Raw genomic sequence first — 22,401 nt, 5'->3', positions numbered from 1 at the left:
CTGCCGGCCCGCCGCGCTCGCGCCCCGTCCCGCCCGCACGCCACCGCCGCCGCCGCTCCCGCCATGGGTCGACAGAAGGAGCTGGTGTCCCGCTGCGGGGAGATGCTCCACATCCGTTACCGGCTGCTTCGCCAGGCTCTGGCTGAGTGCCTTGGGACCCTCATCCTCGTGGTGAGTGGAAGGGACCCGGAGAAGCCCTTCTCTCTCCAGCCCCCGCATCCCCCGACCCCTCTGCTGGAGGGGCTCTTTTTCAAGGCAGTCCCGACCCCTCTCCCAGGTCTGCTCCCCCCCATTCCAGACTGGTCTCACCCCCTAGCTCGCACCCCATCCATGACAGCTCTGACTCCTGCCAGAATGCCAGCAGTTACTCCCACTGACAGCTCTGATCGGTTACCCTTTTACCGGGCCCCAGCCCACAGGCTAGGGGCAGTGGTCACCCCTGCAGACTGAGACCTCTAGGGTCTTCTCCAGGCTTTCACCTCCCCAGGTTCCAGGAGTCCCAGCTCTGGGAGGCAGCGGAGACATTGACAAATGGGCCCCTATTAGATTATTTGGGTCCTGGATATCTGGCCCCTAATGAATAATTAAGCTTCAGAAAGTCCAAAAGTTGCCGTGATGTGAGGACAGTGTGCCACGGGTGGGGGCAGAGGGCGGAGGCCACACAGGTGCAAACAGCAGAGCTGGGAGAAAGTTGGATCCTGAAGATACGGAGGCTGTGGAAGGCAGCTGGGCCCTGGGCACAGAGGACTTGGTGTCACTAAAGTCACTCCTCTTGTGCTGAGTGGCTCCCAAGCCCTGTCAGTCACGCAGACAGATGCCATCATCCTCTGTGCCCAAGCACTCTGAGTTACTCCCCAGCCTCTAACTCAACCTCTGAGTTAGTTTGTGGCTGTTCTGAGCAGGCTGCTTCTACTGCCTGGGCTACTCCCCAGTCCACTGACTCCCTGGTTACGCCAGTTTTGTTCCTAGGTTGTTCCTGGGTGACTTTGTTTGTATTTCTTGGGTCTGACAGACACACTACTTGCAGTCTCCATTTCCTGTCCCACCTACTCTCTGATTTTCAGCCCCTCATGTGGTTACACCTGTTTTCTCCCGGCTTACTTCTGGGTTCAGTTGCTTCATTGTGGTGAATGGGTTATTCCATTCCCGCCCCAGCTCCAACTGTAGGTAATGCAGACCAGCCAGCCCCCTGTGGACTAAGAAGCCATACTTAGAGGCAAGTAGGTAGGGCTGGGGTGCCCCAAATGGGTGGCGGTGGTAAAGCAGGCTCCACGGTGAGGAGAGGTCTTAGACTCACCTTTGCCTTCCAGGAACAGCAAGGGAGAAGCCGGGGTGGGGGGCACTTTATCCACAGCCCCTTATAAGACTAGTGACCCTACCTGTCATCCCCATCCCTTCTCTCCCTGTTCCAAGACGGGAAGAGGGGCAGGTGCTTTTCACCCTTCTGTCCCAGAGTTTTGTGTCTCCCCCCCCCCATCTGATTGATGGTCCAGTCCCCTGTCCGAGAGCATTGTCTTCCACATTCACAGAAGGGCCTCCCTAACCCCTGTCACATCTAGGTTAGCCTCTCCCACAAAGGAGCAGTCAGGCCTTACACTGAGCCCCAGGATCATTTGGCTTATCCTCAACCACAAAAGGAGGGTGTTACTTCTGTGAAGGCTTTCAGGTTCAGGCTCAGGCTCGGGTGCGAGTAAGGCATCTGGTGGCAGTGAAAAGCAGAACCTCAAGGGCGGTCTGGAGAGGAGGGCCTGGGCCTGGGAGACCCTTGCGTGCTGGGTGAGGGCTTGCCTGCATACCTCTGTGGGCCCGGAACCCAGAGCCTGTGGTGGCAGGATCAGGGCTGGCCTTGGGGTGAGGGGATCCCCTTTCTCTGGGGTACCTAGCAAGGCGGGGAGTGGGGGAGAAGGAGGGGGAGGAAGAGGAAGATTAGCCCCAAGGTGGTGGAACTGGCTCTGACAGCTTTTCCCTCCAAGGTCTCCTGGGATGAAGCCAGGTTTGGGCCTCAGGCAGGAAAAAGCTGAGGCCAGGGCCTGCCAAACCAGGCAGGGTGCCCTGGACCCCCATGTGCCTTCCCCCACCCCCACATGCTCACAGTCTCTGATCTTTGCTCTCACCTGCCTACACACCTTTGCCCTGCATCACTGCCGCTGGCTTCCCCACTATCTTTTATTCTTTTGAGGGATGATAATCAAAATGCTTAACAACCCAGTCCAATAGGACACTGACCCATCCAAATGGACAAGGGCCCTTAGCATAAGTCTGGGGACTGCCCGCTGGCTAGGCGTAAAACTGCCAGTTATGGGGAGGTAGAAGAGGAAACCCAGGGAAGGGGCTGCAGTGAGCAGCTTTAGGGAACACTCTGGAGGCTCAGGGCAGTAGGTCTTTATGGCTGGAATAGAAGCATTTTTACATTTAAATACGAGGAACAGGATGTTCTATACTTGGGGGGACATCAGGGACCTTCGTCCTCTTGAATCCCCCCATCACCGGCAGAAACCTCAGAACCAGTCTCTCCACTCCCACTGCCCTGCTGCGGTTAGTGAGAGGGGCCACTCAGATCATTGTCTTTAGGACCTCCACATATGAGTAGGGAACCTGGACCCCTGAGGGCCGAGAGGTCAGAGTGGGTGAAGAGAGGAGGCTCTGGGACAGGAACGGGACAGGGGCAGGGAGGGGCTCTGACATTTCAGATTCAGCAGAAGTGGACTCAGCCTAACTTCTGGCCTCCTCCCTATTTCTGGTGGTGCCCTGCGCCACCCTCCCCCTGCCAACCACAAAGCTCTTCTTTTGGACGCGGGAGGAGGCAAGTGCAGGTGGGGGATGAGTGAGAGCCTTCCGACTTTATGGGCCGGGCCTGAAGGGCTGCAGGAGAAACTGTGCTTGGGTGATGAAAGCTGCTCCCCTGTACCCCACTCCTACTGAGATTCCAGAAAAATCAGAGAAGATGGGCCAGCCATCTTTTGGGCTCCCAGTTGTAGACTCTGCTTCCAGTCCCTTCCAGAGGGCCCTGTTAAATTAAAGTTTGGGCATTGTGGGTGGGGGGGCAAGTCTGCTTATTCTGCGGGGTACTGTTGCCGTAGAAGGGGTGTGGATTGGATTCCTCCCAGGAAGGGCTTCCCTGTCCTCCAGATGACAGCAGGTGGAGGTTGCTGGATTCACCCCTTCCCTCTGGAGTGAGAGAGTTGCTGGGCCTCACTCTTCCTGCCTGTTCTGTTTCCTGATACAGATGTTTGGATGTGGCTCCGTGGCCCAGGTGGTGCTCAGCCGGGGCACCCATGGTGGTTTCCTCACCATCAACCTAGCCTTCGGCTTCGCTGTCACCCTGGGCATCCTTGTGGCTGGCCAGGTCTCTGGTAAGGCCGTGCTCCACCCTCGGTCATTACCCTCAAACGGCATTCCTGCAAGGCGCCCAACTGGGGAATGGGGTGGTGGGGGACATTCCCAAGGGCAAGGCATAGCTGTGGCCTCAGCTTTTTTGAGCCTTTGGAAGAGGAGAATGGAGAAGGAACTTGACACTTTGAACCTTTGACTCTCACCTTGGCATCCGATTATCAGAGTTGGCCTGTTACATAGTCCAACCCACCATCTGGTACAAGAAACCCTTCTCTGCACCTCTGCATATGACGGCCAGAGAAGGGGAGCATGGAGCTTAGGGGTCACCGTGGCAAGCTACAGTGACTAATAGGTCCCATCTCCCCTCTGCCCAGGGGCCCACCTGAACCCTGCTGTGACCTTTGCCCTGTGTTTCTTGGCGCGGGAGCCCTGGATCAAGCTGCCCGTCTACGCCTTGGCTCAGACGCTGGGAGCCTTCTTGGGTGCTGGGATTGTTTTTGGGCTGTATTATGGTGAGCATTCCCCACCCTGCCATCCTCCGCTACCTCCCTCCTCTGCTTGGGACCTGTTGGTACCAGGCCTTTTGATGACAGACAGCTGGGGCCTGCCCAAGCCCCAGGCTCATGACTCACTCATTCACTCATGGGCCCAAGGTGGGGGGCATAAGGGGAAAGAAACAAGTTGGGCAACTATAGAGTCTCAGGCTGTCCACCCTCCAACCCCCCTGCCCCTCCAAAGACTCCTGAGTAATACAGCAGTGATGTACTCCCCTGTGATCCCCCAGGAGGGTGGGCCCAGCCTGAGATAGGAGAGCGGGTCGGCTTCTGCCCTCACCCACTCTGGGTCTGATCTGTCACCAGATGCAATCTGGGCCTTTGCCAAGAATGAGCTTGTAGTCTCGGGCCCCAATGGCACAGCGGGCATCTTTGCCACCTACCCCTCTGGACACTTGGACATGGTCAATGGATTCTTCGACCAGGTATGGGCCAGGGAATCATGAAGGGAACACAGGAAGGAGGACCAAGCTGCTCAGCTGCTCATGGGTGACTGGGGGATAGGACTCCTTGTTTATAGCAGTGTTTCTCAATGTGTGGGGACTCCTGCATCAGAATCATGGTGGCAGATACTTACAAAACAGGAATTGGCATATTTAGCCAGTTCCGCAGAGGATCCTTTATGCACACTCACATTCTAGCACTACTGCTGGAAAGAGCTGAACATGGGAAATGGTAAGACTCCAGGAGCCGAAGACAGAGGAGGGACCAGAGGGTGGCATAGGAGCAGCTCCTCATCCTGTCCTCCCCACTCCCCAGTTCATTGGCACCGCCTCCCTCATCGTGTGTGTGCTGGCCATTGTTGACCCCTACAACAACCCCGTCCCCCGAGGCCTGGAGGCCTTCACTGTGGGCCTGGTGGTCTTGGTTATCGGCACCTCCATGGGTTTCAACTCTGGCTACGCCGTCAATCCCGCCCGGGACTTCGGTCCCCGCCTTTTCACCGCCATTGCTGGCTGGGGCTCCGAAGTCTTCACGTGAGTGCAGCCCCCACCCGCCTGCCCTAGCCTGACTCCCCTCTGCTGCCGCACCCACCTCTGACCACATCTGTCTGTCCCCAGGACCGGCCACCACTGGTGGTGGGTTCCCATCGTCTCTCCGCTCCTGGGCTCCATTGCGGGTGTCTTCGTGTACCAGCTCATGATCGGCTGCCACCTGGAGCAGCCGCCACCTTCCAACGAGCAGGAGAATGTGAAGCTGGCCCATGTGAAGCACAAGGAGCAGATCTGAGTGGGCAGGGGCCCCCTCCCTGTCCCCTCCCTGAGCATCCACAGACTGTGCAGGGGCTGCTCCCTAGAAGCCTTCATGGCCCCCTCCCAGACTGAGAAGCTCCTTGTCTACTCCCACTCCAGTGGACAGCCCCCTTGGGGATTCTCCCCAAGACCCTCCCCAAATAGGACCTTAGGACACTGTCTTTAATCTGTGGTGGGACAGGGAGTAGGGCCAACATACCCTTTGTTTCCCCAAAAAAGAGAATGAGCAGTGGGTGTGTGAGCATGTGTGTACATGTGTGTGCGTGTGTATGGTTTCCAAGATACTCAGGGCCAGAGACCAAGTGGAAAGGATTCTAGCTGTGGGGGGGTGGGGGCAGCCCAGAGGAAGGGGAGGGTCCATCTGTGGTGTGTCCCATCTGTGAGTGAGGAAAGTGCGAGGGGTCCGCATGTTTCAGGGGCTCCATGCGGAGAAGGGTCCAGACATACGTGTTTCTGAGTATGTGTGTGTATGTGCCCGTTTTCTAAGCAGGGGGCTTCTTGAGGCTTTGGGGCAGGTAGGGTGGTAAAAAGGGGGTAGGGAGGGGAGGAGGAGGCCACAGCCCAGGTGTGGAGCTCTGGCTGTATGTAAGTAGGAACAGAGAACGTATTTCTGTCCTAATGGAGGCGTGAGGGGTGGTGGGGTGAAGTCCAGGTCGTAAGTTTCATGCTTGCTTTTTTTTTTTTTTTTTTTTTTTTAACTATAGCAGATGTTACAGATTTAGGGATGAGGGTTGGGAGACTGCTTAAAATAGGGTCTTCACTCCTTTAATCGTCCACCCGAAAAATGTACTCTTTTGCCTTTTATATAAAAAAAAACCCAACAATAAAATGTGTGCCTAAAACTGCCAGTTGTGCGAATTCCTCTCAGCTTGCTCTGCTGTTCTGGGGCAGCTGAGGAGCTTCACTGCGTCCAGACACAAATGCCAGCCAGGGTGCCCAGCTGGCGTCTCACCTGGCTGGGGCACCCTAGGGCTAGTACTTGGGCCCTGCTGGCGCGGTGGGGGGGCAGGGGTCAGTCCCACCGACAGGTCACAGAGCCTCTTCACCAAGCTTCTCAGCTTGAACTCGGCGGCCCCACACTTTCCCGCAAGCTTCCTTCCTCTTGCACACTGAATGGCATCTCCTTCCCGACCCCTGCACCCACTCATCATCCCCGGAAGGCAGGCTTGAACCTGGCCTACAGAAAAACGCTCTCTCGGGTAGAGCTGGCCAAAGGGGAGGGCTATTCAGGAGGTAGTGAGCTTCCTGTTGCTGGAGGAGACCAGTCAGGTGAGGGACCTGTTACACTCTTCCAGAGCTTGCCGGTGTCTAGGCTCTTAGCACCTCCACCCAGACCTTGGCCACAGCCCCCTTAGCGGCCTCCCTGGCTCCAGGCTTGCCCCAGCCAGACTATACAGCCGCAGTCAGAGGGATCTTTCTGACACCACTGTTAGAAGTGGGAGTCTTTCCACGGCTCGCTATCCAGACATAACCCCAAACCCTCCCTCCTGCATTTAGTGCCCCCACTACCTGGCCCACGGTCCCTACCTATCCCCTCACAATGCTCCATCGCCCCCATACTCCTCTGTGCCCTCTGTGCCTTTCTCCCTTTGGACCTTTGCTACAAAGTGCTCACTCCTGAAATCCTCCTGGTCTGCTCGAGTGTCTCCTCTAGAAAGTCATCCCTGCTCTTCCCCACTCTTCCACCATTTTCTGCAGTCAGTTGTCTGAACTCAGGGACCACAGCTACATTCCTCCCCACCTCCCCTTCTGCCCAGTGCTTCAGTCTGACACCTCTGCTGCCCAGAAGGCTGGGGTGGGACCCACTGACGCTGGTGTCCTGACTGCCCCCAGGGAGGCACACCTGAGCCCTGGAAGCTCTGTCAGGAAATCCCGTGCCCCTTCTCACCTTCTCCTTTCCTACCTCCTTACCAGACCTCTTCAAGTTTCACTGGGAATAAAAGGGAAGGCGGGCCCCTCGCTTAGCCCTCCTGCAGAGTTAACCCCCTGGCAGCCAGCGGATCTTTGGGTATGGCAGGAGAAATGTGGTCTTCAGAGATTAAGCTGGTGCTCCCCAGCTCCTTCATAGATGAGGGGACCCGGCCCAGAGAGGGTGGGTGGCAAATGCAGGGCCACACAGCCAGGACTCTGGGGGTAGTGGCGATGGGAGAAGGCAGTTCCACTGCAGGTCTCCAAACCCCTCCTTGTCCCCAGCTCCCAAGAGGTGTGTCTGGAATGTTGGAGAGACCAGAGCCAGAGGGAGTGTCCCCTTCCCAGGCCCTGGGGGAGGAAGGGCCACCCTTGGGAGGGGAATGTGGTTTCAGAATTTCATTCCAGCTGCACCAGTCCTGCCTCAGGTACCCCTACCCTGCCGTCCTGCCCAGCATGCCCCATGCCTTCTCAAATCCTGCAGCTGATCCTGACCAGTCAGCCCACAGGGTGCTGGGAGGCCTTTTGGTGCAGTGGTTAAAGAGTGGTCAAACCTGGATTCCAGCCCCAGCTTGGCTTCTCTCTAGTTGTGTGGATTTGGGGTGGTCATTTTTCTTTCCCGAACCTCGGTTTCCTGTGAATTGGGAGATATTGAGAGGAGGAGGTAGTGGAAGATAATTCATGAAAAGAACTTAGCAGAGTGACCGGCGGATAGTAAATAGTCAATAAATGTCACCTTATGATTTTTCCTGCAGAATTGGGAAGGAGGGGGTGGTGGTGGTGGAGAGGTGCTGAAGGCTGTTTTTTAAAGGTCATTGAATTCAACATCCTCTTCCGCCTCAGATTCCTGCCATGGATTCTGCCATGGATTCTGAATTTCCTGAGAGGGGGGAGGAGGAATGGGGGTGATGACTTGCTGTGCCCTGACTTGAGGAGGCTTTCTGAGAGCGATCGGGAGGGATCGAAGGGAAACACAGGAGGTCACATGCATAGGTGTAGAGGGCAGAGGAGCAGGCAACCCAAGGAACGTGTTAGATGGAGGGCCAGACCCGACCACATGAGACAAGGTCAGCCTGGCCGGGCCCAGAGCAGGAATTCAGGGCAGGGTTTGGTAGGGACGTGAACCAAGCAGCAGTGTGTGACCCCTCCAGGGGCAGGAGGGAAGCTTCCCACTTCCCCACTCATGTCCAGGTTCCGCCTCTCCTTAGTAGTTCTAGCTGATAACAAGTTCTGGAAAGCAATATCTCCATCTCCTTTAGGAAAGTATCTTAATCCACTCTCCAGGATGGGCTTGGAGGGGGAATCGCTATGTGGGAGGGTAGATAGATCCCACACCTCAGCTCTGTCCTCCCCTGTTGAGTCCTCTCCACAGCTCACTTTGGAGTCACCCATATTTCTTTAAAGTTCTAACTTGTTTGGATTGAAATCAGCCTCCCTGAAACCTGAGCTCGGTTCCTGTTTCCTTGTGTGCCTGCCTGTGTGTGTGCACACATGCGAGTGTGCATTTCTCAGAATTTCTGGGTGTGGCTGGCTTTCAGTATGTCTTGTTATGTCTCTGTGGGTCTGTGGGTCTGTGACTCTGGCCAACCAAATCGCTGCCCCTTTCTGTGTTCCTGTCACTGCCTGGCTCTTTGTGTCTGGATCTTTCTTTGTGCCTCTAAGTGAATATCTCGTGTACCTTAGCCCATCTGTGGGTGTACCTAGGAGTGACTCTCCTGCCAGCCCAGTCCCGCTCGCCTTACCCCAGGGCATGCCTCCTCCTTAATTTCTGGTAATGACCTCCCTCCTTCTTGCTAACTCTTTCCCCTTGATTTTGTCTGAAAACCTGGGTGGGGCTCCCCCGAGGCTTGGGGAAGCATGGGTGGGGTAGAGTTGGGTGGGGTGGGAAGGGGAGAGGAGGGACAACCCCACCCCAGACAGAGACCCCAGAGGCTGGAGTTGCCCCTGATCTCCCAAGGAAGGGTCTGTGAAGGTGCCAGCGTAGGCCAGGCCCTGCAAATCCTCACTGGGAGGAGGGAGGCTGTCCTGGGGTGGGTCCCTGAGTTGTGGGCCAGGGAAAGCTGCAGTGCAAAGGGAGGAGAGACTGAGTCACTGGGGCCCTCAGGGAGACTAAAGGGGGCTTACCACAGAACACCTCTGAGTCCTAAGTGGGCAGCAGCTGGGGGTGGCCTCCTCAGGGACTCAGCATCTCTACGCCTGAGGCCTCAGCCTTCGGTGCCAGGTTTATTTGAGTAAGGGAGAGAGTGGCAGTGGGAAGAGAGGCTCTTTCTGTTCTGCGTACCTTGGCTGTTCCAGAGTGGCATGAAGAGGAAACTGAGATCCGGAGTCTCCCTCGGGATCACAGAGCAGGGCAGCACAGCCTGCACTAGAATCCAGTCTCCTGTCCCCAGTCTGGCTCCCTGCAGCCCTTTCCCAGACAGCACTTTGCAACAGCTCAGGGAGCAAGGCTCTGGGTCCAGATCAGCTGCCTTCGGAGCTGTGGGACCTTAGGCATGTGGAGGTCTCCATTTCCCCCAGATCCAATCCCTGGCCTGCTCCGTGCCTCAGGAGGCTAGTATCTATGGGGTGCAACCCCCCCTTCACCCGCCGGGCCCTCTTGCCCCTGGCTTACCTTTGGCTTTGGCAAGCAGGAGGCACAGACAGGAAATCAGAGGGCAGGGAGGGTGGAGTGGGGTGGGGGGAGGTCAGCGCCTTCACGCCTTTTCCTGGGCTTTCACTGCATCCTAGTAACACTGCTCTCTTCGGCTGCCTGCTGTTAGTCCTCAAGCTTGAGGTTCTTATTGGTTCTTGTGACCCTGACCCTGACTCTGTACCTCGTCCCACTCACAAGCTCATGTCAGCAAAGCCCTCTGAGGCTACACTGTTCCTGCTGGATCCCTGACAGAGTCTACCTCTCTGCTCTTTAGTTTCTTCATCTATACAATGGGGAGAGTAACAGTACCTCACTGGGCTGCACAAGGTGAGGATTAAGTGAGTTAACATAGATACACAACAATGCCTGATGCAGTAGTAAGTGCTACAGAGTATAGAATAATATTATTAGTACTATTATTATCACACTTCCTTGTGAACTCCCTGTATACTGTGGGGAGGGAATGTGTGAAGCCAAGCCAGGCTTGGAGTGAAATGCCTGACTCTCCAAGGCCACCTCTTCCAGCTCCAGGCTGTTGGCCGCTTCTGTGGGGCCTTAGTCAGCCAGGAGGTCTAGCCCCAGTCCCCCCAACTCACTTGGACCCAGCTTTCCCTGAGAAGACTGGGGTGAGGGGAGATGGCAGCCAGAGCCCCCTTCCCACACTGGCTCTTCTCCAGAAAACTCAGGCTCCTGAGAAAGGGAAAGGTGGCTTCTCCACCACCTTGTGGGGCTTCAGGAAGCTGGTGAGGGTCGAGAGTGGTTGCAGTGATGAATTAGGGGTTCAGAAGGTGATATATTTGGGATCAGGGGAGAGAGTCAATCCCAGGGAGGTTGAATCCCAGGGAGAAGCAAAATCCCAATCTGTGTTTTCTAGCCTTGTCTCACAGCCTTATCAGGAAGTTCTTCCTCAGGTCTCACTGCGGGCTTGCTTCAGCTCCTTAAGAATGGGGCAGACCAGGACAATTAGCATGACGCTGGGGGCCTTTTCGAGCTCTTACCAGCACACGGGGAGTTCCAGCAGCTTTGGGAGCAAGGAAAGGATCCTTGCATATGGTCAAAACACAGGAGGCCCAGGGGTGGGGGTCAGGGGGGACCAATGGGGAGGGCACTGGCCAAGGTTGCCGGTGGGATGAGGTTATGAGCAGGCTATAAACGGACTCACCTGATCCCTTGCGGGGGTCCCTTCCCTTGACCACCTTGGTTATGCCTTCAGGTCAGAGTGAGGTATGGTGTGGTGTGGAGAAGGGGTAAGTGTTGCCTTTCCCATCCCTAGAGCTCTCTGGGGACAAAGCCTTAAACCAGATTTAATCACCTTGACCAGCTTTTCCAATCTCTTGCTCTGGTATATTCCCACCATCCTCTAGCCTCTGCATTTTCCCCAAAGTCTGCAACTAGGGATGGGCCTTTGCCAGGCTTCCTCACTGCTCTCAGAGCCAAGGAGGCCTGGCTGGGAGAGGCTGGGTGAGGGAGAGAGAACTCTGGGAGCCCCGATAATCATCTGGATATGGTCCACCTCTTGTCTCCACGGAGACACCCCTCATAGCCAAGGAGGCACCTGGAATGTCCCGCCCACCGCCCTCATCCTTTACCTCTCTGCTCAGGGTCACTGCCAGGGCCTGGCCGGAAATGGGCTGGGGGGGGGGCGGGGAGGTGGCCTGGCCTAAGCCCGGGAGGAAGGCTGCTGGTCAGAGGGAGTTCTTTCCTGGTAGAGGTAGCCTTTAGTTGGAGGGAGTCAGGGGTGGAAAGGGGAGAGTGACCCCTACCTGTGGACAAAATCTTTCCTTTATCGGAGTAAGGGTTTGAGCTCGAGCCACTTTGGGCCCTTAGATGTGCATGTGTGCCCACGTACTCATGAAGGCGTGCCTGCTGTGACTGGGGAAGACAGGGGTGTGTGTTTGTGCTCACACAAACACATTTACACCCTCACTCACTCACTGACACCTCCACACACACTCCATGCTCAACCCATCTATACCCATGCACGCACACTCATACTCTGAAATGATTCACACTCACCCATGCACTCGGATGCTCAAACACACTTAGATACACTATGTGTACTCATGCATGCACATAATCATATGGACACACACTTATACTCCATGTCCTTACACTTACACACACTCACAGTGATGCATGCTCACTCACTCTTAAACACACACTTACCTAACACTCACACTCAAATACACTCCTACTCATTGGTCCCCAGAAGCCACACATCTGTGGATGAGGGCAGCAAAGGCAAAGGATGCATCTAACAGGCCGGAAGTGTTGGAGGGGGGGTGCTGCAGAGACAGGGGATGAAGAGATGGGGGTCACAGGATGTGGGGTTGGTCCAGATGTGGAGTTCCGAAGCCTTTGGGTTTTGGGGTCACAACCCAGATTTTCAGAGCCAAGGATCAGGAGGCAAGAGGTTTAAAGCACGTGACAGAGTCCCAGTGTCTAGGCGGGGCACACGGTAGCTGTTGACAAACACCTGCTGAATTAGAGAACAGCAGGATTGACTACAACTCCCCGTTTCTAACTAGTGGAGCTTCCTGTCTGTCTCACAGAAGTTCAGAATCCCAGGCAACAAGACAGCGAGGGCCATTTCACTCTCTGAAGTCAATGGGTCCACATCTTCACTGCCAGTCTACACAGCAGGAGGCTAAGTATAGCTGTGAGAGCTAGTTGCTAGTACATTGCAAGATGACTCAAGTATAGGTGACGTGTACAAAGCTGCTGGATAAGGCAACGGCCAATCCAGGCCTGGGTCCCTGGTCTCAGAGTACAGCTGCTGCCGCTTTTTTTTTTTTTTTTTACAAGCTTTATTCATTTATTTTTTTTAAATAAGCTCTACGCCTAATGTAGGGCTTGAGCTCACAGCCCCAACATCAAGAGTCACATGCTCTACCAACTGAGCCAGCCAGGCCCCCCTAAACCCAGAGACACCTAACTGCAGAGAGAAACCACAGCAGACCCATCTGCCAGGGGATGAACAGAAAGTGACTAAGCTCTGCGCTGTGCCAGAGATTTGAGCCTATCCAGGAAAGGGGGGACCTGTAGGAATCTCTGGAGGTATGCAGGATCAGGGAGACCAGTAGAAACTTGGCTGAAGGGCTCCCGGAACCGTCTCGTGTGTAATGTAGTATCTCTGGTGTTTCTGCCAGAGGTCTTGGGTTTGTTTCATTTGTTTGTTTATTATTTCATCAAATAATTGTTGAGGATCTTTTTTGTGCCAGGTTGAGGTGGTACCGGGAGTACTATAATGAGCAAGATGCATACGATACCAGGTAGGAAGTGTCTGGATACAAAAAAAGTGGAATTCTGACTCAAAGTGGCTTAGGCAACGATGGAAGTGCATTGGCTTACATAACTGAAAAACCAGAGGAGAACTTCAGGTGAGGCTTTGCCCAGCACCGAGGTCCTTTCTCTCTTTCTTCCGTGGTGTCAGCCTCATCGGAAGCCTTCTAGCAGGGAAGAGGGAGCATCTTTGTCCCGACAGTCCCAGCAAAGAAGGTTCCCCATTATTGGACCCTGTTGGTCACATGCCCATCTCTTGAGTCATGACGATAGCCTGTCCAGATTGGATTAGCCTGTCACATGTTTCTCCTCTGGCCTCAAGGGGGCCATCAGGGCCATCTGAACAAAATGGATTCCCAAACAGAAGCTGAGGACTGTCGGGAAAGGGGGAATCAGAACCTCCCAAAGGGTTCCTGTCCTCATAGAACAGGAAGCCTAACTGGTGGAGGAGATAACAAATACAATCGATCAAAGAAAATCTGGAATTGGGACATTTTACCAAAACAAACTCTATAGGAATGCCCACGTAATTTGTGGGGCTGGGTGCAAAATGAAAATGCAGAGCCTCTTATTAAAAAATTACTTAGAATTTCAGGGGCACCTGGGTGGCTCAGTTAAGCATCTGACTGGGGTTCGGCTCAGGTCATGATCTCAGGGTTGTGAGATCGAATCCTGGGCCAGGCTCCGTGCTGGGTGTGGAGCCTGCTTAAGATTCGCTTCTTCTGCCCTACCCACCCCCCACTTGTGTGAGCACACGCACACTCTCTCTCTCTCTCAAAAAAAAAATAAAAATAAAAATAAAAAAACAACCCCCCCCACAAAATTATTTAAAATTTCAAAACAGCAACAGTATTAGATCAAGTATGGGGCCTCTCTAATGCCCATCAAGCCTTAAAAAGCCCATAGGCCATCTGCACAAAAAGCCAGCCCTGAACCTCTATAGTGAGACCTGAAGGATGAGAAGGAGTTAGCCAAGTGGGTACTCCAGGGAGATGTAACAGCTTGTCCAAAGGCCTGGTGGCAGGAGATCAAGTGTTCTGGAAAAGATGGATGGAATTCAATGTGGCTGGAGCTTAGGTTGCAAGGGTGGATAGGGCCTGGTCAGAGGGGATACTGGTCAGGGAGAATCTGAGAAACTGAAACCAAAGGCTTTTGCTCAGTGCTCCCTTTGAGCCCCTGTGCAGCACCATCCTAGGGAAGCAGGGAGGAGACAGCTGGGACCAGACCCTGCGTTCCATGGAGACCAGATGCACAGTGACCAGATCAGGGAAGTGTGGTGGGAGGCCTGGGTGTCAAGAGCCCCAAATTGCTCTCGACCCAGAGCAAGTTCCAGCACCACCCTGCCTCAGTTTCCCCTTCAGGATCAACAGGAATGTTCCATGAGATGATTTGATCCTTAACTTCCTCTCCAGCTCTAGCATTCTGGGATTCTCTTCTGGGGTTCCTTAAACAGTCTTAGATTCAGATGATGGAAGGGAGGAAGGAAGGGAGGAAGGGAAGGAGGAAGAAAGAAAAAAAGGGAGAGAAATCCCTTTCTTTCTTTCTTTCTTTCTTTCTTTCTTTCTTTCTTTCTTTCTTTCTTTCTTTCTTTCTCTCTTTTTTGAGAAATCCCTTTCTCACAGCAGGTCTTTATGTTGGTAACAAACTGTGCTGAAGGCTTGGGTAGATGGAGAGAGTTTGCTTTGCATAAACCTAACACGTTCAAGTTGAATATTAGACATCCTTGTTTTTGGCAATCATTGTGGCTTCTCCACAGTAGCGCCTTTGTCCTGGCACCTCACCCTATTCAGTACCCGAGCCTCTGGCCATATCCCTGGTTTTCTTTAGCTTCTTATCTCCCCTCATCACTTTCCTCCCCTTGGTATACTCTAAATTTTGTTTTGTTTTGCTCAAGTATTCAACTGAGCAAATGTCAAAAGCATCACCAGCACAGGTGCTGAGATTTCCTTTAAGGGGACCCACTTTCCTCAGGTTTTGAAAAGCAGTTTGCAGCCCCCCTCACCACCCCACCCCTCATCACAAGGGAATAGCACTCTCTCGATGATGACTGCCATTTAAGTGTCTATTCCCCAGACTGAGCTTCATGGAGACAGGGAACCACAGGTCTGGTTGTAAAAGCTAGCCCCTGGTATGCTGCAGGGGGCTTAATAAATATTTGTGGGATGAATGGATGCGATTATTCAGATACCTCCCCCCCTTGAAGCCCACCTTCCTTTCTCTCTCTTTTTCTAGGGAATAGCTATGACAAAGGATTAGAAGACCCAGCTACTTTAATGGGGTCAGCTGTGGCAGATGCTGGTGGAATACCCCCGGGTAGGGCACTTGAGGCAAAAGCTGTGTTCTCCAAGGAGAGCAAGGTTAGGAGTTCTCGGTGAACCTCAGATTGGTGTGCATGTGAACCCAGCAGGGAGGAGGCAGAGATGACTCTAAAGTTCCATACCTGGGTCCTTGATGGGCCTGGACGTAGCCGGGAAGGGCACCCAGCCAGCCCCTCTGGCACTGGCTATGCCTGGAGATCTTATCTGGGGCCAGGCTAATGCGTGGTACTGAGTCATTGGACCTGCGGCCTAGGAAACAGTTTTGATGTTGAAATGGGCCCAGAGGACGGAGTGGAGTGGGTGTCTCTAGTTTGCCACCAGCATAAGACATCATCACCACTCACCCTTCCTGTCATCCCTGGGTCACCTTCATGGTCACCACTCATCTCTGACCTTGTCACTCATTTGTCACTCTATCATCCCTGTGTCACAACCACTGGCCCTTTCTTAACCATGCTGCCACTTGACCCAGTTCCCATCACTGTGTTACCTTCTTCAGCAGGCCACCATCCCTGTCCCATCCCTGTGCTCAAGCCTGCTGCTTTCTCAGTCAACCCTGTCTTTATCAACTGCCTCTACCCCAACTCTGTCACTGGCTAGTTCCACTCCCATCTCCCTTGTCACCGTGATGTCACCACCTGTCCCTGTCATCCTCCTCACCTTTGTCACCACACCCCTCACCACCTGTCCCAGTCCCCACCACCTGTAAGTCCTCTGGACTGTCATCGGCTCCCCCTGTCCCCTCTGTTTTTTCACCAGCACTGCTCATCTCTGCCTCCCCGCTGTCACTATCATCAACATCCTCCTTCTCTCCAGCTCCTCTTCCAGGTCCCCAGACGGGCTTTTCCCTCTGGTGTAGACATCCTCAAAGTGTGTGCCTCGGAGCCTCTGCCCCGGCCTTTCCAGACTCTGGCCTCCTCTGGGCTTCCCTACCTGGGATTCCACGCTACTTCCCTGCACACTGCCCTGGCACCTGCTTCCTTTCACCCCTAGGGTAGCTGGATCCGGGGGCCCAGCACTTACTCCCAGGGTATCGAGAGCACTGTTGGAAGCCTGGCCAGGAAGCCCTGACTCTTCTCTACCTGCACCCATGACATCTGGCATTGCTTCCAACCAGCCTGGACCTCAAATCCCCATTTATTAAATTGATTTTTAGAATTCCCCGATGCCCCCTCAGACTATTACCTATCCCCTTATGATACACTGTCATGGCCCCCCAGTACCATGACATAGCACACTTATGATCAACTGCTAATTTGTATAATACTGTGTTTAAGGCCATCTTGCCCCCGGACAGGCTCTGCGAAGGTAGGAACCGTGTCTGTCTAGGCCGCTGCCAGTCCCCAGAGCCTGGCACAGTGCCTGGCTTCTAGTAGGGGCTCAGTGAATGTCTGTTGAGTGAAGAAATACTATTTATTGAGTACTTAACCGTGCCAGACACTGTGGTAAGTGCTGTACACATATTAACGTTCATTCTCTGTCATGTTTTGGTGTCCCTTTTCACTTATTTACTTTTGGGCATTTCAAGGGCTTTTAGCTGTTTTGGCACAAGCTCTTTTGACAAAGTTCAAGCAGAGAAGCACATTTCCAGTTATTCATCAGAAAGTGAGGACACTTAGAGAAAGTCAGTTACTCACAGAACAAGGAAAAACACTTCCTTGTAATTAGGGCAAAGAGAATTGCAGCTTGTAATGTCACTTCTCGATTTCATGTTTCTGCTCTCTGAGGGAGGTGGAAGAAGCTGGGGGCTAAGGTGAGGGGGGAAGGGGAGTACCTGAAGAAGATCCTTTCTCATCTCTGGAAAGCAAGAAGTAGATCCTCACTGGTGTGTGTGAGAGAGAGAGAGAGAAGGGGAGGGGCGGAGGGAGAGTCTTAAGTAGACTCCACACTGAGCGTGGAGCCCAGCATGAGGCTTAGTCACATGACCCTGAGATCACACCTTTACTGAAACCAAGGGACGGTTGTTCAACCAACTGTGCCATTCAGGTGCCCCCAAACTGATTGTTTTAAGAGATAAATAATAAAGGGTTAAAATAAAGCTGGATGTTTCTTACAGACTCTGTCCCAGTTATTTCATCCCTGAGAAAATAATTGGAGATGTAGAGAAAACCTTTGCCCAGAGATCTTCATTGCAATGCTATCTGTACCACTGAAACACTGAAATACAAATACATATTTATGAATGAAAAAATATATAAAATTTAAAAGTTGAAAAGACAGATGAAATAAAGTACGGTTTGACTCTTAGTCGTTGAAATCATGGTCCTGAAGAGTTCATTATTCTATAATCATGGCATTCAGTGAAAAGGGCATCATATGAACAGGCTTACACAGAACTGTTTTCAGTTATGTCAACAGAGTACTCAGAAAGATCAAAGCGTGAAAAGGAGCAAAGGGATTACTAGGTGTGGTGTGGTTTCTGAATTGTGAGCAATTTATTTTTATTTCTTGTAGTTTTCACCTATCTTTGATGGTCATTATCACTTTGATAATAAAACTATGCACTTGTAAAAATAATAAGGGCTGCCTTCGGTCCAGGTCGTGATCTCAGGATCCTGGTATTGAGCCAGTGGCTGGGGGCTCCCTGCTCAGGAGGAAGTCGCTTCTCCCACTCTCTCAGCCTCCCTGCCTCCCCACCATGTGTGCACGCACACTCTCTCTCTGTTTCTCAAATAAATAAATAAATAAATAAAATCTTCAACAACAACAACAACGACAACAACAACAACAGCAAAGAGGCAAGAATAATGTTTTCTGTGAAAGTGTCAGTACTTTATGGCCCTGCATTACTTTTTGATTTACTAGATTGTCAATCCTAGGAGGCCAGGCTTCTTGTCTATTTCTCAGTAGCAGGCCTGAATGAGAGAATGACTGGTAAAGTGTGATGGAATTAATGAAATGTACTTTTTTGGGCCACATCTCTCACTAATTTTCTTTCTTTTTCTTTTTTTAAAAATTTCATTTTTAAGTAATCTCTACCCCCACCATGGGGCTTGAACTCACAACCCCGAGATCAAGAGTGGCATGCTCCATTGACTGAGCCAGTCGGGGGCCACTCACTAATTCTCATTTTAATTTTTCCGAGTAACCCCTTCTTACACAGAAGAAGTGTTTTGGGGGCAGCCTTGATCCGCAAAACCAAAAACCCTTACACACGTGACAGCACATTGAAGAAGCAATGTGAATTTGAGCAATTCTTATCAGAAATAATGAAAATAAGACCCGATTATGCACTAAACCTGCTCCTCCTCTTTGTTCCTGGTTCAGAGCAGGGCACGGCCCAGCCAGAAACCCAGAGTCACCCACACCTTCCGCTCCTGCACTCCCACAGTCCATCACTCCCCAGCACCCTTACGGCAGCCCAAACCCTTTCCCATCCCTGATGCTACTCTCTTGGTTCCAGCCACGGCTTCCTGCCTTCCTCAAGCAGCTGCCTCCTGACCAAGTTTCTCTGCTCCACTCTTGCTCTTCCCACCCAAATTCATGCCTTCTGAGCTACGGGCACGCTGGGCTTTCTAATACTCTAATCCACCCTGCTGTTTCCCTGTTCACAGCCTGTCAGTGGCTCCCCATCATGCTCAGGAACAAGTACAAGACGGTTCATGATCTGGCTCAGGGCAAACCGCTGTCATCACCATGCTCCCACCCTATCCTGCCACACAGAAGTTCGCTGTTGGCATTACCCAGGCTCCCTCCGGGCCTTTGCAGGAGTTGTCTCTTCTCCTGGGGAAAACAGTCCTTTCTGCCCCACACTTCCTTGCCTGGCTAACTCCTTCTCACCACTCAGCTGTTAAAGTGGATGTCCCTTCCTCCACGAAGTCTTCCCTGATGCCACCCTGAACTAAGTTCTGTCCCCTTCCTCTCAACTCCCACAGGCTTCTGTGTTTACTGCCTCTGATCTCTGCATCATACCTTTTTATTTTACTCACCATCTTCCCTATGTGCCTTGAAGCCCTCCAGTTCTGGAACTGTGACCAGCTCTCCATCGCACATCAGGCACCTCCCCCTTGGTAGGGCTTCCATGGCTGCTGTTAATGAATGAATGAATAACAAATAAATCAAGTACTCTTGTAAGAATTTGTTAATATTTCTAATACGCATAGAAGTAGACATTCAGAAAAAGATGTCCTAAAAGGACCCATAAATTCTCAAAGGAAGTGAAATTGTCTCACGATCTAAGAAATAATGCGGATTCGATAGGTCAGAATTCGGGGGTGAATTTGTAGTTAGAAACAGTGGGAGGGGGGCAGTGGGAGTGGTCCACCCCATCGGGGAGAAGTATTATACTACTGACATTGTTTAGAATTACTACTGATGGTGATGAGAAGAAACAGGATGACTTTTAATCAGTTTTAAATTCTGTGTTTAAATTCTCTGCTGTTGATACACCCTTACTGCTTGTCCCCAGGCAGTACTGTTTCCACCCCGTCCCCAGTTAGAATGCCACTGGCAAGAAACCCTGATTATGGAGTGACCCGTCTGTTTTCCTCCCTTTAGCACGGAGCTGGGAGTGATTTCAGAGGTGTCCAACCTCTCAAAACTCTGTTGAGCAAGGTCGTCCTCGACCAGAGTTGGGACCCTTCTGTGACTCCTCTGGCAGCCAGCTTCCTCAGGGGGACCCTCTGAGTCTGAGGCAAGGAGGCAGGGATGGGGGACTATGCATGGAGTCCAACCCTGGATCGAGCACTGCCCCTGCTACGAACACCGCTGAGGCCCTGGGCTCGTTCAGGGCTCACACTCCATAGTCCTTCTTAGGGCTTCACTTTGCTCACTCATAAAACTGTGGCTTTTAGTGACCTGGGCCCTGGGGTCCTTCATGGAATTTCCCAAGCTGAGAAAGGGATGTCAGCCATGGGCATGACAGGGAGTTGCTCCCTCAGGCTCCCTCTTTCTGTTCCTCTCTCTCACCTGAGTGAGACATTCTACCACAGGGGACTAGCTGGTTTGGGTGTGTCAGTCAGCAGGACGGCGGGCGAGTCTGGACAGGTGGACAGTAGAACCTGGGCTCCAGGATGGGGTGTGTGTATGTGTTGTGGAGAGGGGATAGATGAGGTGTATCCCAGGCAAAGGTCAAGGATGGGAGAGGTGGCTCCAGCAGGCTGGCTGTCCTTGCTTGGTGATGGCCTTCAGGAACTGCAGAGACACAAGCTGGGTTGGGCTAGGCCCTGGCTCTGCCATGGGGCTACGGGTGGAGAACAGCCATTTAGTGAGGTCACTTCTAGGGTGGGAGCCAAGGGCCCTTTCTGGGAAGAAAAGGTGATGTCATGAAAGCAGAAGGGATTCAGGTTAGACTGTAGGAGGGGCAGGTGATGGTGGATCAGGGAGCATGAGGTGCCTCTTTAATTAAGGTGCTTCCCAGAAGGGAGGGGAAAGCTGTACTACCCAGCCCCTCCATGGGAGAGAGGACTGTCTTGTCAGTAGGCAGGGAGCTGGGGAACAAGGTAGCCTCTAGCCCTTAGCCAGGGTTTGGGGAATTCACAGCTGAAGAGGAAGCCCTGAGACATCTAGTGCTTGGGTCAGACACCTGCCAGCTCTGGATCTCAATTGTTCCTCAGTGAAACAGGGAGAATCTTCTTGGTCTTTGCCTACCAAAGACAAAGTGTCCCCTAACCTGGTCACTGAAGACCACGGAGTCTCCATTATAAGTTACTTCTGAAGTCCTAAGAGCTAAGAGAAAACTCAGCTGAAATTAGGTCTGAGCGGGGTAGAAATGAGGGAGCCTGGACCTTTTGGGAGCAGAGTGGTGCTTTCGCATTCAAGTAGCCTGATCAGACATCCTCTCCTGAAAGTTCCCACGACAACTAGGAAACATTCTCACCCTGCCTTCCCTGACATTCTGAGCCCCTGGATTAAGCCCCTCTGCTCAGACCCCCACTTCCCTAATCCTGTCTCTTTCCCCCAGTGTCCCTCTGCAAGGCTCCTCAAACCCTCCCTGTTTCATTCCATGAGTATTTATTGAGTGCCTTCTATCGGCCAGACATTTTCTAAGCCCTGGGGATTCAGAGGAGAACAAGGTTGTTGGTGCTTGTGCTCATTCCTCCCTCCCCACCCCTAGAGGGAAAACAGGCCAGAAAATAAGTGAGGTAGCTTAGTCTTCACTGAAAGAGAGAAGGGCACATGGTTGTGGGAACCCAGAGGACGCCTCACATCCAGCCTAGGAAGGTGAGGGCAGAGGTAACGGAGCAAGTCTAGAAGGGCCAGTTAGTATTTACTGGGGAGGCTGTGGGGGACAGTAGAGGCAGAGGTCCTGAAGCTGCCCCAACAGGCTCACAAGAGCCCACTGGTATGTTTTCAGGAATTTTACAAACTGCTTACTAAACATAGCCATTATTAAAAATTAAATTATATAAATGATTTATTTTTAATAATTTATTATTTTTTAAAGATTTGTTTACTTATTTATTTGAGAGAGAGTGTGCACAGGAGCATGAACAGGGGGAGGGGCAGAGGGAGAGAGAGGATCTCAAGCAGACTCCCTGCTGAGCACGGAGGCCAACATGGGGGTGGCTCGATACCAGGACCCTGAGATCATGACCTGGGCCGAAATCAAATCAAGAGTCAGATGCTAAACCGACTGAGCCACCCAGGCGCCCCTTAAGATTTTATTTTTAAATAATCACTACACCCAGTGTGGGGCTTGAACTCACCACACCAAGATCAAGAGTCGCATGTTCCACCGACTGAGGCAGTCAGGCGCCCCTATTTACATCAATGGCACCTTTAAGATGGAGAAACTGTATAACCGTGTGCTACTACTCATGTCTTCACAGCTCCTTGTTCAGTGACGTCATGTAGGTAGAGGAGGTAGCTGAGGCCCCGAGAGATTCAATACCCGGCAAGCAGCAGAGCTGGGATCTGAACCCAGGAGTCTTCCGAGGCTGTATCTCAACCCCCGTAGGTCACATTTTCAGGCTAGGAAGATAGTGAGACCTAGAGTGATGTTTTTTAACTTAAGGCGCACCCAAAGTGGACCATATTTTGAAGACATGCCTCGAATACAGCAGGAGCTTAAGGACAGTCTTCAGACCCAGCAGGACTTGAATTGGTGATAACAGATTATGAGGAGCCAGGGTAGGTGGGCTTTACCAGCTTCCTCCGTTTGTTGGGTGATACACTCCCCT

General features: G+C 52.6%; 1 protein-coding gene and 1 long non-coding RNA gene across 3 annotated transcripts in view; one reads left to right on the top strand and one right to left on the bottom strand.

The window, feature by feature from the left end:
* On the top strand, nt 1-5,982 carry AQP3 (aquaporin 3 (Gill blood group)). The gene is made up of 6 exons (XM_040631530.1): nt 1-171; nt 3,227-3,353; nt 3,708-3,845; nt 4,194-4,312; nt 4,647-4,864; nt 4,949-5,982. Exons 1-6 carry the CDS (start codon nt 64-66, stop codon nt 5,115-5,117), a joined length of 879 nt encoding a protein of 292 aa, XP_040487464.1. The 5' UTR covers nt 1-63; the 3' UTR covers nt 5,118-5,982.
* LOC103667034 overlaps nt 5,328-22,401 on the bottom strand; it is a 38,690-nt gene continuing 21,616 nt past the window's right edge. The window contains exons 4-6 of one of the 2 annotated variants that reach the window (XR_569662.2): nt 19,210-19,308; nt 7,785-7,928; nt 5,328-7,682 (exon numbers count right to left, since the gene is read on the bottom strand). This is a non-coding gene — a long non-coding RNA (uncharacterized LOC103667034). Of the gene's footprint in view, nt 7,683-7,784; nt 7,929-18,005; nt 19,309-22,401 lie in introns of those variants that run through there. The other variant, XR_005835208.1, reaches the window with a different exon arrangement.

This window comes from Ursus maritimus, unplaced genomic scaffold, assembly GCF_017311325.1.
Source record: "Ursus maritimus isolate PB19 unplaced genomic scaffold, ASM1731132v1 scaffold_17, whole genome shotgun sequence".
NCBI lineage: Eukaryota > Metazoa > Chordata > Mammalia > Carnivora > Ursidae > Ursus > Ursus maritimus.
Note: the sequence above shows the minus strand (reverse complement) of the source record. Positions and strands in the feature narration are given on the sequence as shown.